The 17,319-nt window shown below is 37.0% G+C and overlaps 3 protein-coding genes across 3 annotated transcripts in view; 2 read left to right on the top strand and 1 right to left on the bottom strand.

The window, feature by feature from the left end:
* Positions 1–9,242: 9,242 nt before the first annotated feature.
* Positions 9,243–11,964, top strand: LOC107591178 (keratin, type II cytoskeletal 8-like). The gene is made up of 8 exons (XM_016280252.1): positions 9,243–9,248; positions 9,359–9,454; positions 10,007–10,171; positions 10,425–10,463; positions 10,637–10,762; positions 10,844–11,064; positions 11,177–11,223; positions 11,687–11,964. The coding sequence occupies exons 1-8, from the start codon at positions 9,243–9,245 to the stop codon at positions 11,788–11,790; spliced, it is 804 nt and encodes a 267-aa protein (XP_016135738.1). The 3' UTR covers positions 11,791–11,964.
* A 1,747-nt stretch (positions 11,965–13,711) lies between these two features.
* Positions 13,712–14,707, bottom strand: LOC107591183 (pre-miRNA 5'-monophosphate methyltransferase-like). The gene has a single exon (XM_016280265.1). The coding sequence runs from the start codon at positions 14,705–14,707 to the stop codon at positions 14,063–14,065; it is 645 nt and encodes a 214-aa protein (XP_016135751.1). The 3' UTR covers positions 13,712–14,062.
* A 1,375-nt stretch (positions 14,708–16,082) lies between these two features.
* LOC107591356 (cytochrome c oxidase assembly protein COX14 homolog) overlaps positions 16,083–17,319 on the top strand; it is a 2,926-nt gene continuing 1,689 nt past the window's right edge. The window contains exon 1 of the mRNA XM_016280511.1: positions 16,083–16,148. The gene's annotated coding sequence lies outside the window, so the exon portion shown is untranslated. The remainder of the gene's footprint in view (positions 16,149–17,319) is intronic.

Raw genomic sequence — 17,319 nt, forward strand, 5'->3', positions numbered from 1 at the left:
AGAGAGAGAGAGAGAGAGAGAGAGAGAGAGAGAGAGAGAGAGAGAGAGAGAGAGAGAGAAAAAGAGCTATGTGACTCAATCTAAGTATCCATAGAAGCTATAATGCACAAAGCCTGGTCAGAGACATGAGATTACAAATCATATGGTTTTGGAAGACTTGAAGCCTGAGTAATATCGGATACTTTTATGATTTTATTTTTTTTAAAGCTTGACAGTTTCACTCTAAGGTCCTGTCGTAAGAAAAAAAGCAGTGTGAACATTCTTCAAAATATCTCCTTTTGTGCTCCATGAAACAAAGAAATGCAAACAGGTTTTATGAAGATGAATAAATGATCACAGAACTAATATTTTTTTGGGGTGAACTATATCTTAAAATCCGTCTCAAAGGAGTCAGCTACAGCACTGGTTTTCATTCAAAACAGAAAAAAGTCCTCAACAACCTACCAAGGGGGCCTCAGTATGGCTTAAAACAATTAAAAACAAGACAAAGCAAGCATTAAAACAAACTAAAACAATTAAAACTAAATATATTTCTTATCCATCTTCAACCAGGATTCTGACAGTCTAGAAAAACCCAGATATATGAGGTAGCTTAATTATAAAAGTGCAATTTTAAGACCTAAAAAAAGTCATTAAGTAAACTAATATTTATATATATTTTATGAACATAACTTTTTCAATTTATGCCAAAAATATTTTATCAGGTAGAAATTGTAAAAACATTTTTTAAATATTCTTATCATAAACAACTGGGCCTTTGACTATTGTTCTTGACAATGGGCGGCTTTGGAGTCAAAAAGGTTAAGAACTACTGATATAAACGATTTAAACCCATGAGAGAAAGGTCAGATATTAAGGAAATTACATCCCCAAATGGATGAAATAATCAAACACTTGACCTCTTTCACTCCAGAGGTGACGCTAGACAGGGTTCTCTTGTGTATTTGCATCACTGAGCTTTACGAGCACAACCGTGTCTGAGCGTCTGAGGGAATTATCAGTATGTACGAGCTTGAATGTATTTTTTGACCTACGGGAGCTCCGCAGATGCTAGGAAGAAGCGAAGATTAAAATCAGAGGGAAGGTGCACGCATGCAGCGAGTGTTTGTATGCTATAATAAACAAAGACTTCTGTAACAAAGTTCATAAGTCGGGAAGAAGGAGGCAGGAACCGGCGAACCTTTAAACAAACTTTAATAATAAAATAAACTCAAAATAGCGCGACAGCCCCTCACGGACGACTGTCGCGCACAAACAAAACCAAAACACAAAATAAAACCCAGGCCTGGTCCTCTCTCGTCTTTCCCTGTCATCACTCCTCCTTTGTATCCTTCCGGAGCTCCTCCGTGAGACTCGAGACCGGTGAGTGGCGCAGGTGTCGCGCATTCGCAATTACTCCACCGGCCTCGCTCCGTTCCCACGGCTCTCGGCCCCGCCCCTCTCGTCACAACTTCATTGTCTCTTCCATTTATACGTTGTCATTTTCTCCCTCTGCCAATTAGAGCTAAAGGCCGCCAGCCCTGCAGTCATATCCTCTCGTGAGATGATGGGAGGAGAAGAGATGAGTGGAGAGGATGGAGGGGGGGGGTGAGGGGTTTGAGGGAAGAAATGAGAGAGTGAGAAGAAACATCACTGAACACCACCGCAATCTAAGCTTCAGACCCTTCTAGAAAAAAAGCTTTTCAGCATCTTCAATTATACATACTTCAACATATGGAGACAACAAATGGTGGGGGATGATTATGCAAATAAGAGCCAATTATACATATAGGCACCCTGTGCACATATAATGATGCCCTCCATTTTGTTCTTCTTTGTGCTTTATAATCAAGTAAAAATATTTAAAAGAACTACTTCAACTCTTGTGTTCTGTTCAGATTGGACTTTACTGTTTTTTTGGCATCCCAGAGACCTCAATGATGAAATTAACATCTTATTTTTCCTTCAAAATCTTGTAATGTGTTCCTCTGATCTCATCAAAACCCAGCAGATATTACTGAATCTGTATGCCTCTGTTTTATCACAAAGCAAACATATCAGAAATATGACTGGTACCCATTATAGCAATGCTGTATCTGTTTGGAGCCAATTTGACCTCAGCAAAAACATTATAGAGATTAACACATCAAAATAAACAGCTGTGAAGAGTGTATATGTACTGTGTTTGTGAACAATTTGTGAAAACCGACTTTACATTTGTTTCTGTTTTATATCTGGGGTCTCTGAAAACCCAAACCCAAAAGTCATTTGAAATACACTGTAAACATGATTTTACAACTATTTCAGTCTTTCTTCTTCAAAAATTTGTTTCTAATTTAATGTGTTACTTGCTGTTACTTTGTAATTTACTAGCAATTTCTGAGTAAAAAACTTGCCTGAGGTGACATGTTTGCAAAATTATATTACTTTGGTTCTTATATGTTTTACGACAGTTTCGAAGTGAAATTTTCATTGAGTGGCGCTAAAAGTTTATTCAGTTTTTTTGAAAACAGATGAACATGAATCTGGCAAAAAAAATCATGTTTTTATCAGTGCAGTACCAGGTGAGCTACCAAGCAAGTTTACTACTTCAAAAAAGCCATATATAGGGAGCTGTTTATGTGAGGCCAATGGCAAAATGCTAGTTTCCAAATTACGCACTATTTACTTTTTTTTCCGCAACAGAATTGTGCAAGGAATTTTGTAAAAATGATCTTTATTATTTGATAATCTGTCACTCTAATCATAATTTGTGTGAAAATGCAGTGTATTATATATAGCTGTTTTGGCATGTATTTCCTATGAGCCTAGACTGATATTTTTAATGGAGTTTGAGGTGCATTATCACATTTTTTTTGTTGTAAATTTTGCTCATAATCAGTTCTCATAGGATAATGAAAAGTCATGAAGTGCCAACTTGATGGAGGTTGAAAGAGATGTAGTCAAAATTATTCTGCCTTATTAGATTTTTTAGTCCCAATTCTAAAGCAGCATCTATCAATTCAAGCTCATTCAAGATGGTGGGTGGAGTTGAGAGAAATGTTGACAAAAAATTTGAACTGTCATTTGATTATAATTTATCACCGACTAAGAAACAATCTGCAGCAACAATGCAAAAGTAGCCCAGTTCCACAGGAAACTGTACTTGGTGACACTAAACTTCTAAAACCATCTAACTGCGTAAATTATGTTAATGGAACAATTTCACATGCTTCAGTCATTTATTTGCATTAAATTATTGTAACACGTTAAGGATTTTGAATTAATTGCGTGCATTTGCATGTTAATGTTGATAGCCCGACCAAAAATATATTTATGTGTCATTCAGTTGTGAGAAGTATAAATTAAAGTAGTTTTACCCAATGACTGTGTGCTGTGTATTTGTTATGCCTCATGTTGTTAGCTTAGCAACATGCTAGCACCAAACTTCACCGAAATCAATTATGAATTTAAAATATTGTGCACTTCTCGTGAGAAAACAGTATATGTTTGTAATGAATGGGTGGATGAATGTGCAGCATAGTTATTATCTTCTATGAAGTTTAGAAAAATTTAAACAGCACGATAGCAAGGTTGCTAGTTTGGAACAGAGCCTGAGAGTTTCATTGAGACTCACACCCCTGTTGAAAAAAACCAGCATATGCTGGTTAGGTATGTTTTGACGCTGGGATGCTGGTTTAAGCTGGTCCTTTTGCTGGTTTATGCTGGTCATGTGCTGGCAAAAGACCAGCATAAACCAGCAAAATGACCAGCATAAACCAACAAAGGACTAGCTTAAACCAACTGTAATGTTCTTCTACATTACAGTTCCGAGATCGGGTTTAAATTGGTTTGAATTACTAAGACAGTCAGTAAACAAATCCACTTGTTTCACAGGTAATTTCACAGGTAGGTTTACAAGTCTGTTCTGTTCAAAACATGAAACTGCCTTATCCCCTCACTGGCAAAACGACGATAAACAACAAAATCTTCCTCCAAAGTCTGAAACATCCCAAAAAAATCTACTGCATGATACAAGTTTATACAAAAATCATAAATAATAAAAACGCAAGGATGAATAATTCACATATTTGCCTCCTTATGGTGCTCAGCTTCTTGCTACGGGCGAAGACTGTGCTCTCAGAAAACTGTACCACCTTGGCAGCTTACTGGGAGTGCTAGATAAGGATTTGGAGACAGTGTTTATATAAATACTAATGCAAGGTAAACGCATGTGTGTAAAGTGGAGGGAATGGTGCCGTGAGCTGTCTTACTGCTGTGTGAGGAAGTGCCGTTGAATCTTATACTTCATATTCTGTCAACAATGACAACCTACATACACAGGCTCACATTTAGAAGGGAGTGCAATGTCTCCACAAATCATGTCTTTTGTAATGAACAAAGAAAATTCAGTATGATAAATTAAGCATTGACTGCTATAGGATTCTGAGAACTCAAAAGTCATAAGGGTTATGTCGAACTTTCAGTCAAAGCTCATCTAAGCTTTAATAGTGGATGAGAGCTTCTGAGAAAACACACGCGCACACACACACACACAAAAAACATGTTTACTAGTTTACTAATAAAGTGTTTAAAACGATGTATTTTATAAATAAGAAATTCGTTATATTTTTAATTACATACACATCTGGGGGCATTTCCTCCAAGGAGCATATGCTGGTTAGGTATGTTTTGACGCTGGGATGCTGGTTTAAGCTGGTCCTTTTGCTGGTTTATGCTGGTCATGTGCTGGCAAAAGACCAGCATAAACCAGCAAAATGACCAGCATAAACCAGCAAAGGACCAGCTTAAACCAACTGTAATGTTCTTCTACATTACAGTTCCGAGATCGGGTTTAAATTGGTTTGAATTACTAAGACAGTCAGTAAACAAATCCACTTGTTTCACAGGTAATTTCACAGGTAGGTTTACAAGTCTGTTCTGTTCAAAACATGAAACTGCCTTATCCCCTCACTGGCAAAACGACGATAAACAACAAAATCTTCCTCCAAAGTCTGAAACATCACAAAAAAATCTACTGCATGATACAAGTTTATACAAAAATCATAAATAATAAAAACGCAAGGATGAATAATTCACATATTTGCCTCCTTCTGGTGCTCAGCTTCTTGCTACGGGCGAAGACTGTGCTCTCAGAAAACTGTACCACCTTGGCAGCTTACTGGGAGTGCTAGATAAGGATTTGGACCTTTTGCTGGTTTATGCTGGTCATGTGCTGGCAAAAGACCAGCATAAACCAGCAAAATGACCAGCATAAACCAACAAAGGACTAGCTTAAACCAACTGTAATGTTCTTCTACATTACAGTTCCGAGATCGGGTTTAAATTGGTTTGAATTACTAAGACAGTCAGTAAACAAATCCACTTGTTTCACAGGTAATTTCACAGGTAGGTTTACAAGTCTGTTCTGTTCAAAACATGAAACTGCCTTATCCCCTCACTGGCAAAACGACGATAAACAACAAAATCTTCCTCCAAAGTCTGAAACATCACAAAAAAATCTACTGCATGATACAAGTTTATACAAAAATCATAAATAATAAAAACGCAAGGATGAATAATTCACATATTTGCCTCCTTATGGTGCTCAGCTTCTTGCTACGGGCGAAGACTGTGCTCTCAGAAAACTGTACCACCTTGGCAGCTTACTGGGAGTGCTAGATAAGGATTTGGAGACAGTGTTTATATAAATACTAATGCAAGGTAAACGCATGTGTGTAAAGTGGAGGGAATGGTGCCGTGAGCTGTCTTACTGCTGTGTGAGGAAGTGCCGTTAAATCTTATACTTCATATTCTGTCAACAATGACAACCTACATACACAGGCTCACATTTAGAAGGGAGTGCAATGTCTCCACAAATCATGTCTTTTGTAATGAACAAAGAAAATTCAGTATGATAAATTAAGCATTGACTGCTATAGGATTCTGAGAACTCAAAAGTCATAAGGGTTATGTCGAACTTTCAGTCAAAGCTCATCTAAGCTTTAATAGTGGATGAGAGCTTCTGAGAAAACACACGCGCACACACACACACACAAAAAACATGTTTACTAGTTTACTAATAAAGTGTTTAAAACGATGTATTTTATAAATAAGAAATTCGTTATATTTTTAATTACATACACATCTGGGGGCATTTCCTCCAAGGAGGCAGGGAGGCAAGGGAGGCAGTGTCTCTTCAAAATTAGAAAAAAATGTGTAGTACAAAAATAAAACAATGCAAATATAAAAAAATATAACATTAAAAAGTGTATAAATCACTCACTTTTTATAAGAAATACTGTACAACAGCGACACCAGCAGGTAAAGTTACAATGGGAGTCTTGCCTCCCCTGAGCCCACTGAGTTTTAACAGACCCACTAAAGCATGCGGTGAGTTTGGTGGGGGGTAACTGAGAATGAATGGGGGAAAGTCACGTGAGAGGATGCAATGCCTCCATCGCGATATGATTGGATGTGGCTGGTTATGATCGGCTGTGATTGGTTCATGCGATAAATCACGCCTCTTGTGTTTGTGCTTGTTTCTTGTTCGCGAATCAGTCTGAATGAACAATATAATGGCGTTAATGGGAAGACTAATTAAAAAAGTAAGTAGAACCACATTGTTACGTCAAAATAAGACTTCAAATGATCTGAAAACATGATCTGTGGGAGGTTTTAGTGAGTAATCAGCTTGGTGAAATTTTAAGTAAATCTCTGTGTCTGTGACCAATATTTACAGAGCTTTGATGACTGATGAAAAATTCAAAAACAGTTAAAAGTGAACTATTTAAAAAAAAAACTGAACATAAGTTCACCAATAAAAAAATATTGTTTAAATTGTTACTGCGGTGAGTTATTATTTTGGAATAAATGTAAAATGCTTAAAAACACTTGATGAGATTCATACTTGGCTTTAACAAATAGAATATTGATTACACTGTTAATGTAAAAATATAAAATAGAATATTTTTTTTTCTTTTCTTTATCTGATGTGTAAGTAATGTTCATTTAACCAAGAAAATGTGACTGGGGTATGAATTTACATTCGATTAAAAAAATAAATAAATAAAAACTTTGCCCCTTCATTTCAGAACACCACTGCACACCACTGATGTACATACATACATGTATGCATACATAGACATATAGCCTATACAAACATATGAAATCAATTCTTGAACAATTCTGAACAACTTATTGTTCAAGGTTGGCTAAAACATATCCATTTTAAGTGTTACATCTCATTTGAAGTTGAGGCGCTGGGGAGAAACATGCCTCCCAATGTTCAAATGAAACCCACTACATATATTTGCTTTCTTGTATCACTTTCTTCTCTCACACTCCAGTCTTTTCTCTTTCAACTATTTTAGCATGAAATGCTTGAATGTTTAAAGCGTAGACAGAACTGCAATTACTTTCTCTAATATTTTTTAAAATATACTGGTGCACTTGTAGGCAAGACTACTCTCAAACAAAAAACACTTGTACAGTTCCAAAAATATCATCAAATCACAGTTTATATTATCTCCAGTACTATATCAGCTATACTCACAGACACCAAACTCTCTATAGAGTCAACCCCCCTACCCACCGCAGACTGCCAACTCCACATAAAAATTAATTGGATCCCACTAAAGGTGTCCGCCATGACCATTTCCACCAATGCAATTGAAGTTTTTTTCTTCTTTTCTCCCTCTCTGTCTAATGGCGAACAGCCAGAGAGATAGAGTAAGTCTCAAGCACGACGTTGAAGCTTTACAGTTCAACTAATCCAATTTCACCCACAGACAAATCATCTCTGGCCATATACAGATTTTAATAGGAATCTTTAAAGGGGTTTCCATAAAAGCCATTCACTGGTGCCGAATATCCAGTTACAGTGATTTTTGCACATGGTGCGGGGAAGATTGTCACCTTCCCCTTGGCTAAACCCTGCATGGACAGTATGGGAAAGGACAATGACATCTGGCAAAAAAGTATTTGAACATTATAGAATTTTCTGGAACACTGAGAGACAATAGCTCTGTTCCAAAACCTAATGAGCTACCTTCAGATAGTTTATATTTGGTTAGGAGACGTGAGAATTAAGCTATTTTGGTGTTATTCATGCCAAACCAGGTGTGGTGTATCTTGACAAACCAAGTGTTATGACCGTTTCTTTGATAATAATTTTAGTTGTATTGTGTTGCTCTGTTTCTCTCTCGCTCTCCTCTTTGGTCTGCTCTCTCATAGGTTGCATGATGCTGTGGTGTCGGCGCATAATTGGTTGTTCTATTAAGGCGGAGTCTTTTAAGGAAGCCACTTGCCAGCTGTCGGGGAGCTCATTGTTGGTGCGAACACGAACAGGTTCGGAGCTCCTGGATTCCTCCTCCGGCCGGCGGCCAAACTAATGTTTAACACCTGCTGTTGTGACTAAAACTTCTCATCATGTGAAACAGAGCGTAGGGGTGTCCTGACCATTTTCTTTTGTGAATTTGTTTGGGTTTTGTTTTTGGTTAGGAAGTTAGGTAAGCTGGCTGTATTTTCATTTTCTAAATTGTCTAGGTTATTTAATTTCTCTTTTTTTGTTCTAGTCTCCTTTTTGTTTGTTATGTTGGCCTGTGGCCACCACGAAGAGACGCTCTTCATGTTTCACTCATAACCTTTAATAAATCTAACTGTTTCTGCTTCCCGTGAGTGGTATGATTGTTTGGTCCCCGACCGGAGTGATTATTCCTTTAACTTGTTGGGAATCCAGCACCAACTCAATCTTCATTATGCCCCTTTCATTCCCTAGACGTGGGGTGTAATACCAAGTTTGAAACATGAATGCGTGAATGAGATTTGAGAGCTATGGCAAGCCCCAAAATTTTCAGTAAATGACGAACACATTTTGATCGAAAAAGGTGCGATATCTAGATGACTAGACGTCAGAGGTCAAAAATAGTATTTTCACACATTATGAAACACAAAAAAATAGGTATGACCTCACTTTAATGCGGGGTTAGGGCAGGTTACAGAGTAAAAAAGCAGGACTTTCAGCAGGGAAAGTTAAACTTTCACAACACGTTGCATAAAAGCAGCCCAGGAGAGGGAACAATGAGATGTTTGGGAGGGGTAAAGAGCTCTGAACTGCTAAAGTTAAGCCTGGAGGGATCAGATCACCATTGACAAAACCCTGGGTGGGGACACAGCATTATTTATACACTAGAGGAGATCTGTTTTCAATGGCCTACTGAGAGTAGCAATAAGTCAAATTTGCATATGAAATATCTACAAGATGTAGCTCTTGATATATCGATATGAGGGTTTTATGGTGCATGTGAGGGGTTTTGGTGTTCAATGCCTAAGGAAGACACACAAGTTATTCAAAGTTGCAATTGAGAAGAGGAAAAACTGAGTACTGTGTGCCCCGCAGGATGTAGACTCGGCTTATCTGGTGAAAGCTGATTTGGAGGACAAAGTTGGTGCCCTGACTGATGAGATCAACTTCCTGAGAACCATCTACGATGAGGTGAGACACACACACATACATACTTCAAACATTATAAACAATATAAACATATATTATTTTCCCCCACGCCACAACAAATCCTTTAAATTTAATGGTATTCAGAAGAGAACATGAAAAATGTAAGTATAAAACAAACATAAATTATGGTGGCATTCATTTTAAACAACATTTACAATAAACGCCTAGTTTAAACAAATGTATTGAAAGCAAAGTAAATGTAGGAAATGCACTATACAAATAAATGTGGGCTCACATGCCTTTATGCATGTTTTGTGTGCTTGACATTAATTGCATTATTCACATTGCAACTTCTTTCAGATGATAAAAACATGACTTATATTTCAGAAAATATGGTTCATACTAAGCAATACGATACTATTTTAATGTTTTGTCTTTAAATCTTTAACACATTGCCATATAACTGGTCGGACCAAAATAAATATCTAGACCAATGTGGTGTGCAAGAAATTAGCAGTTTTTACATACACATCTTAATTTCCACACAGCTGAAAACTCTCTTAAACACAAACTTACCTTGTCTCTCTGGATCAGGAATTGCGTGAGCTGCAGGCCAGCATTAAAGACACGTCCGTCATCGTGCAGATGGACAACTCACGAAACCTCAACATGGATCAAATTGTGGCCGAAGTCAAGGCTCAATACGAGGAGATCGCAGTCAGGAGCCGCGAAGAGGCTGAATCCTGGTACAAGTCCAAGGTAGACACAAAATGCAAACTTTGTCCCTTGATAAATTAGTTTATCAAGATTGATCAAACCTAGAGATTTTTCTCTTCCAGTCATCACAAAATACCCTTTTCAACTTGTATTTCTGATTGAAAATAGAAGCTTCAGTGTCATAAAATGTAGGGCGGGATTGCATCCATTGGGAATTGATTGGATAAAGAAAACTGTTTCAGAGAAAGAGAAAGTCATTACATTTTGATGAAAGATTTTTTCCCTTTGGAATAAGGAATCGTTAACAATGAGACCAGGAAGATGGATTAAGAAAGTAAGATTTTCATGTTGACTTCAGGTGTTTTTCTTCACAAAGATTCATAAACATATAGGAATAAATTTAGTTTAGATAAAACACCTTTCATTATGGACATCGAATGACTACAGTAGTTTGTGTCTGATATACTGTACTGATCTTTTTGTCTTTTTCCATCTTGTTTTGGTCAGTTTGATCAGATGTCCTCTCAGGCCAGTCAGTACAACGATGAACTGCGAAACACAAAAGGAGAGATCGCAGATGTCAATCGCATGATCAGTCGTATGCAGAGCGAGATTGAGGTTATTAAATCACAGGTGAGAAATGTGCTAAATTAACCTTTGCTTTAACCTAAACCTATTGGTGGTCGCTAACTCTCAAGGCTACAATCGTTTTAGCGAGCTAACCTGGAGAACCAGATAGTGGAGGCTGAGGATCGTGGCGAGATGACTGTGAAGGAGGCCAAAGGTCGTATTAAGGACTTGGAGGAGGCGCTTCAGAGAGCCAAGCAGGACATGGCCCGCCAACTCCGTGAGTACCAGGAGCTCATGAACGTCAAGTTGGCGCTGGACATCGAGATCGCCACCTACAGGAAGCTGCTGGAAGGCGAGGAGGACAGGTAACACATTGAGTCCTGTTATAGCATGTTGTATTTTACTTGAGAGGGGTGGAACTGAAATGTTTACATTTACAAATATCCACCGTCAAATTTTTCTTTTTACCTCTCACAGAATTGGACAGCAGCCCATTGTGAACATCCAGGCTGTTTCTAACTACAGTAAGTGTAAAGGGACTAATGGGACATTATTCATTACAACAATGGCCACAGTAAACACACACTTACAGTGAACATAAAATCCAAAATTATGCCATTTACTTTCTTAGAAGTTTCTGGTTTTGTGTGTAATTTGAAAAAGCAGCATTACCACTGGGATATGTGGAGATGCTCATGACCTTTTGACATGTCTTTGTCAAAAGGCTTCTCAAAAGTGTTTGCTGCTGGTCCATTCCTTTATTAAAAACCCATTTCACACCATCCAACCAATTGTCCATGAAAAAAATCAAGTCAGTCTCAGTCGGTGTCTGAAAGAGGATTTTTAACATCATATTACAAAAGTAAAATGGGTCACAAATCACATTTCATGTTGAGTTTGACCGGTTCATCACCAGCATTTTAAAACGCATACAATATGACCTTCATACACAATTTGAATGCTGAATATTATTGTTTTTCTTCACAGGTTCCAAAGGGGTGAATGGTTTTCAGCAGAACAGCTCTCCATCACCTACAATCCTGATCAAGACTACTGAGAGCAGAAATAACAGCAGATACAGCACTTACTAAAGTGTCAACCATCATCAAAACAATGCTATACTACACATATGACAGTTAACCTTAAAATTAGAAGTAGTTTTCTTTTGTCTTTCTGTGAATCAATGGAAAGAATCTGAAATTAATTTTCCTGAAAGAACAAAGGTGTTGTGCCTGATTCAAATACTATACATGTATTCAATATAAATACTCCGAAATTAAATGACGATATATACAGTGAAATTGTGGAATGATTTATTCCACAGAATTCAATATTTAAAGGGATCATTTTGCATCACATGTATCATTTACTCTTGCAATACAATCTGATCATCTCTAAGGCTTTTAAAAATGTATTTCAGTTTATTTATTATTTTGGACACAATGTGTATCAACATGAGTATGTAATGTAGATATACCTGCAACCTGATACACCATCTGAACAAACAGATCTGATTTCACCACTTTCAAAATTACAGTGTAGACAGTCCTAAAGATTGAAGATGAAAAACAAATCATAATTGTGTGCAGGGTGAACAAAAACCTAGATTTAAGATTAGTCAATGTCTGTAGGAACACAAACCATACAAAAACAACAACAAAAAAACACCAAGAAAGAAAGGAGATGGTCCGAAAAATAACACCAAAAGGGAACATATTCTCAATAGCGCAATTTGAGTATTTCTTCCTGTAAAACCTGTTCAAATGTAACAAATAATTAATTTGGTTACAGGCAAATACACACATTGGATAGTCAGCTCTGTGACAGTAAAACATGATATGATGATATTCTTCATATGCCCTCAATGCTCTCTGGTCTCATTGAGGCTTCATAAACTCACACAAACAGCCTTGGGAATACATATGTGTTTGAGTAATATTTCAACATAAGTATAACTAGCTGTATTTTGACAGTGGTTTCAACTCTACTGTAATCCCAACAATGAGAATTAGAGTAATTTTTGAGGAGCCGTTTGCTATAAAGGGGTTTTATTTAGCATATTATAGCCAATGAGGGTTTAACATCATCTTGAATCAGACAAACACCAAATGTCCTCAAAATTACATCCTGAAGAGCTTTTGGTGATGAAAAGCATCATGGTGAAGACACTTAATGACCACTATGAAGGCCAGAATACACCTAGGCCTAGTTTCATTCCCTAAATTGCTCCAAATTAATGAATATTTGCTTTGTCGATCAAGTTTGACTATGATAATTCTTACCACGAAGCTTCACAGTTTCGCAGAGGCAGGTCCTCATCCAAAACTTCTCCGTTTCATGTACTTCTGTTACTTTCACTAGATTTGATCAACTTAAAGTGTCAAATTTCATGAAATATTGTATATTATACACATAATTACGAAGAAAGCAAACAGACACTTGACCGTTAAGTTGTTCGTCTGTTAAAGCGTTTGAATTCTGAAAGCGCGGGAAGACTTCTGTGGCGTTCAGTCGGGAAACGCGCGCCGATTTCTGATTTTTAGATTAATTATAACGATGGATTAATTATAAATAATTACAATTATTATAAATAATTCGTTTTGGCGTTATAATCCTCGTATTGTGTCATTATATGGTTAAGCACAAATATGTTTTTTTATCCAGTAAAATAAGCAGTTTAAATATAGGCTATAAAGCAGCTGAAATATGCAACGGAGTAAAAAACAAATATAGACAGATTAATTATAACGATGGATTAATTATAAATAATTACAATTATTATAAATAATTCGTTTTGGCGTTATAATCCTCGTATTGTGTCATTATATGGTTAAGCACAAATATGTTTTTTATCCAGTAAAATAAGCAGTTTAAATATAGGCTATAAAGCAGCTGAAATATGCAACGGAGTAAAAAACAAATATAGACAAAAAAAATCATCTTAGTGGAGTAGGTCTATAGCGTTTATTAAATTAAAACATTCAGAGCATATGCTAAAATAACATTTGCAACAGTTGCTATTAAAGTAACTTAATGAATTAACCCAAACTTGTTAAAATGCGTTTTAATACGAAAACAATCATTTGGAAATTATAAAGAAAAGCCCGAGGACATATTCTTAGGAATAATAATACTAACAAAAGGCTACAAAAACGTGTCTTGCACACGTTCATCAGATACTCCGCTCCTATCGAACTCATGGCAAAAGCAAACATCCCTAGTGCCCCCTTGTGGTTGGTAAACAGAATTACAGTCTATCAGATTAGGATTAGAGTCTAATGCCAATCCATAGTCAGCATATGCACAAGTGACTGTGGACTGATTTTAACGGATTAATCTTCTGCCCGACTGTGTTGCTCTTTATCACCGTCTTCTGAAGAGCAGAAGACTTCTGTCCCATGTTGTATTACCGAAACTCTGCATCAGCTCCATGCTGCACTGTTTTTCCAAATGCTCTCTAGCATGCGCTGCCATGTCTCCTCGAATCTCAAGGGTCTTGAAGTGGTCAAAGTCACTGCGCCCCAGTTTGCGTAACCGGCGTGCAGCAGAGCGGTAACACTTCCATGGCTGGGCCTCCAGCAGCAGATACTCACAGAGAGACGCCAGTCTGGAGAGAAGAGACAGAAACGCTGCATCTCCGTGATTCAGATGCACCCACATAGTCACCGCAAAACAGGTGCACAGGTGGAAACGGGGGCAGCCAAAACTTCCCAAATAGGACTCTAGCACTGCCTGGCTCTTTGCATCATCTGTGAGATCCAGGGGGATAAACTGGATATTCTGGGGAAAGGGGTTGGAGTTTTGTGCCCGATTAATTAAATCTGGGTCCAGGTCAAATCCAAGCAAATACAGTTTTCTTTTAGGAAAGACACATCCAGAGGCCTCCTCTTGCAATAAATGCTTGTACAGAGCAACAGATAAATCCTGACAAACAGAGGGAATGATACAAAACACGTTTTGGTGATTAAAACGACATATGAATACGCTGTCCAAAGTGAAACCAATCATGCAATAACATAAAATGAATATACATGACAAAATCATAGTCTAAAAAAAAGAGCCATTTAGCAACTTCTAGACAATAAAATAATTTACTGCTGAGCATAAAACGGGGGCAGCCAAAACTTCCCAAATAGGACTCTAGCACTGCCTGGCTCTTTGCATCATCTGTGAGATCCAGGGGGATAAACTGGATATTCTGGGGAAAGGGGTTGGAGTTTTGTGCCCGATTAATTAAATCTGGGTCCAGGTCAAATCCAAGCAAATACAGTTTTCTTTTAGGAAAGACACATCCAGAGGCCTCCTCTTGCAATAAATGCTTGTACAGAGCAACAGATAAATCCTGACAAACAGAGGGAATGATACAAAACACGTTTTGGTGATTAAAACGACATATGAATACGCTGTCCAAAGTGAAACCAATCATGCAATAACATAAAATGAATATATATGACAAAATCATAGTCTAAAAAAAAGAGCCATTTAGCAACTTCTAGACAATAAAATAATTTAATACAAAAAAATAATTTACTCCTGAGCATAACTAGAGAGAGAGCGAGAGAGAGAGAGAGAGAGAGAGAGAGAGAGAGATTAACCACATTAATTCCAATGACATTATAATGTTGAAAAAAACAGCATATGATGGTTAGGTATGTTTTGAAGCTGGGATGCTGGTCCTTTGCTGATTTATGCTGGTCGGACCAGTTTAAGACCAGCAAAGGACCAGTTTAAATCAGCAAAGGACCAGCAAAGGACCAGCTCAAACCAGCAAAGGACCAGCTCAAACCAGCATCCCCCCTTCAAAACATACCTAACCAGCACATGCTAGTTTTTTCAAAGACAATATTAAATTCCCTTACTTTTTTCCATGTCCGGATCTTGATATTGTTTGACTTATGACCTAATTTATACTGGTTTTACATCTAATACTTAAAATAGATACATATGAACGGTTAAGGATTCAGTAATATCCTTCAAATAAGTTATTAGAGAATTTCAAAATATGAAAGATAAGGCAAGTCACCTTTATTGTGTTTATAGATAACCACAGAATACTAATACTAGTTAAAAGCATTTAACAAGCTTAATATCTAATAATAAAAAGTATAATATGGTGATTTAAATACTAGATGAGAGGAATCTGTCATTTTTACCCCTGAATTACATCCACATCCAGCATTAAAACACGTTCGCCGCTGACAGAACAGAGTGTTTTCAAGCAATGTTTCTGGTATCAAACTCAGGCGGCTCTCTGGCGGGTTGAAGGTGTAATCGATGAAGTTTGAAACATGAAAACACATGAAAACTACGAGTTTTACTACATTTGGCCCCTCTGCTATGCCATACGTTACGAAAAGTAACTGCGCATGCGCAGATTGCGCACAAGCCATTGACCTGACATTGAGAACGGAACTGCATTTCTTCATACTTTGAATTGGAGATTTAATAGGCGAGACTCCACGTTTGCCATATTTTATGTAAACGCTGTAACATTAAACGACTTCAAACGGTATGCAGAAGAAAGATTAACCAACCTTGTTCTTGGACCTTTTTGCTGGAAAACAATCGAATTGCAGTTGAGATTATAGAGCTGAGATGCAAACTCGTGCCGATGTGTTGTAAAAATGAAGAAAAATAAAATAGGTATTCTCGAACAAATGGTGCAATCGTTATTGAATATGGTGCAATGTTTTTGGCCGTGTACCATGGTTAAACCATAGTATTTTGAACCTATAGCCAAGAACCTACACAATACAGTTACTAGATTACCATAGCAGACATTATTTGTTTGATATTATTCATGAAATTTCAGATGGTCATCTTTTTTTTTTTTACTCTGAGTTTTACGACAATATTACAAAGAAGAGAACAAAGCAGAACAAAAGACAAGATCAACTTAGTAATGCAATAGATTAAATAATAATGATACTAATAATAAATAAGTAAATAAAAGTGTGGCTTAGCAAAACAATGAAAGTGCACAATCAATATAATACAATAAAGTTAGCTGAAAAAACAAAATGCCAGAACTAAGAATCAGTCTACGTCCGACAATAAAACATGTTCTGTGACATATTGCTTAAAAGGGCCCCAGGCTTTATTAAACTGGTTAGATGAGCTTCTTATAGAATGTTTGATTTTTCCCAACTTTAGGAACAAGAGGATATCACTAATCCATTGTGTTGGAGTTGGAGGCCTCAGATGGTCATCTTTGACACGTGTGGCCCTGCAGCACAAAAGCAGTGTTAAGTCGCTGGGGGATATTTGTAGCAATAGCCAACAATACATTGTATGGGTCACAATTATACATTTCTCTTTTATGCCAAAAATCATTAGGATATTAAATAAAGATCATGTTCCATGTAGATATTTTGTAAATGTCCTACCGTAAATATATCAAAACTTAATTTTTGATTAGTAATATGCATTGCTAAGAACTTAATTTGGACAACTTTAAAGATGATTTTCTCAATCCCTCAGATTCCAGATTTTCAAACAGTTGTATCTCAGTTAAATATTGTCCTAACAAACCTTATATCAATGGAAAGCTTATTTATTCAGCTTTGAGATGATGTAGAAATCTCAATTTGGAAAAATTGACACTTAAGACTGGTTTTGTG

Source organism: Sinocyclocheilus grahami, unplaced genomic scaffold (assembly GCF_001515645.1).
Source record: "Sinocyclocheilus grahami isolate Dianchi unplaced genomic scaffold, SAMN03320097.WGS_v1.1 scaffold8.1, whole genome shotgun sequence".
NCBI lineage: Eukaryota > Metazoa > Chordata > Actinopteri > Cypriniformes > Cyprinidae > Sinocyclocheilus > Sinocyclocheilus grahami.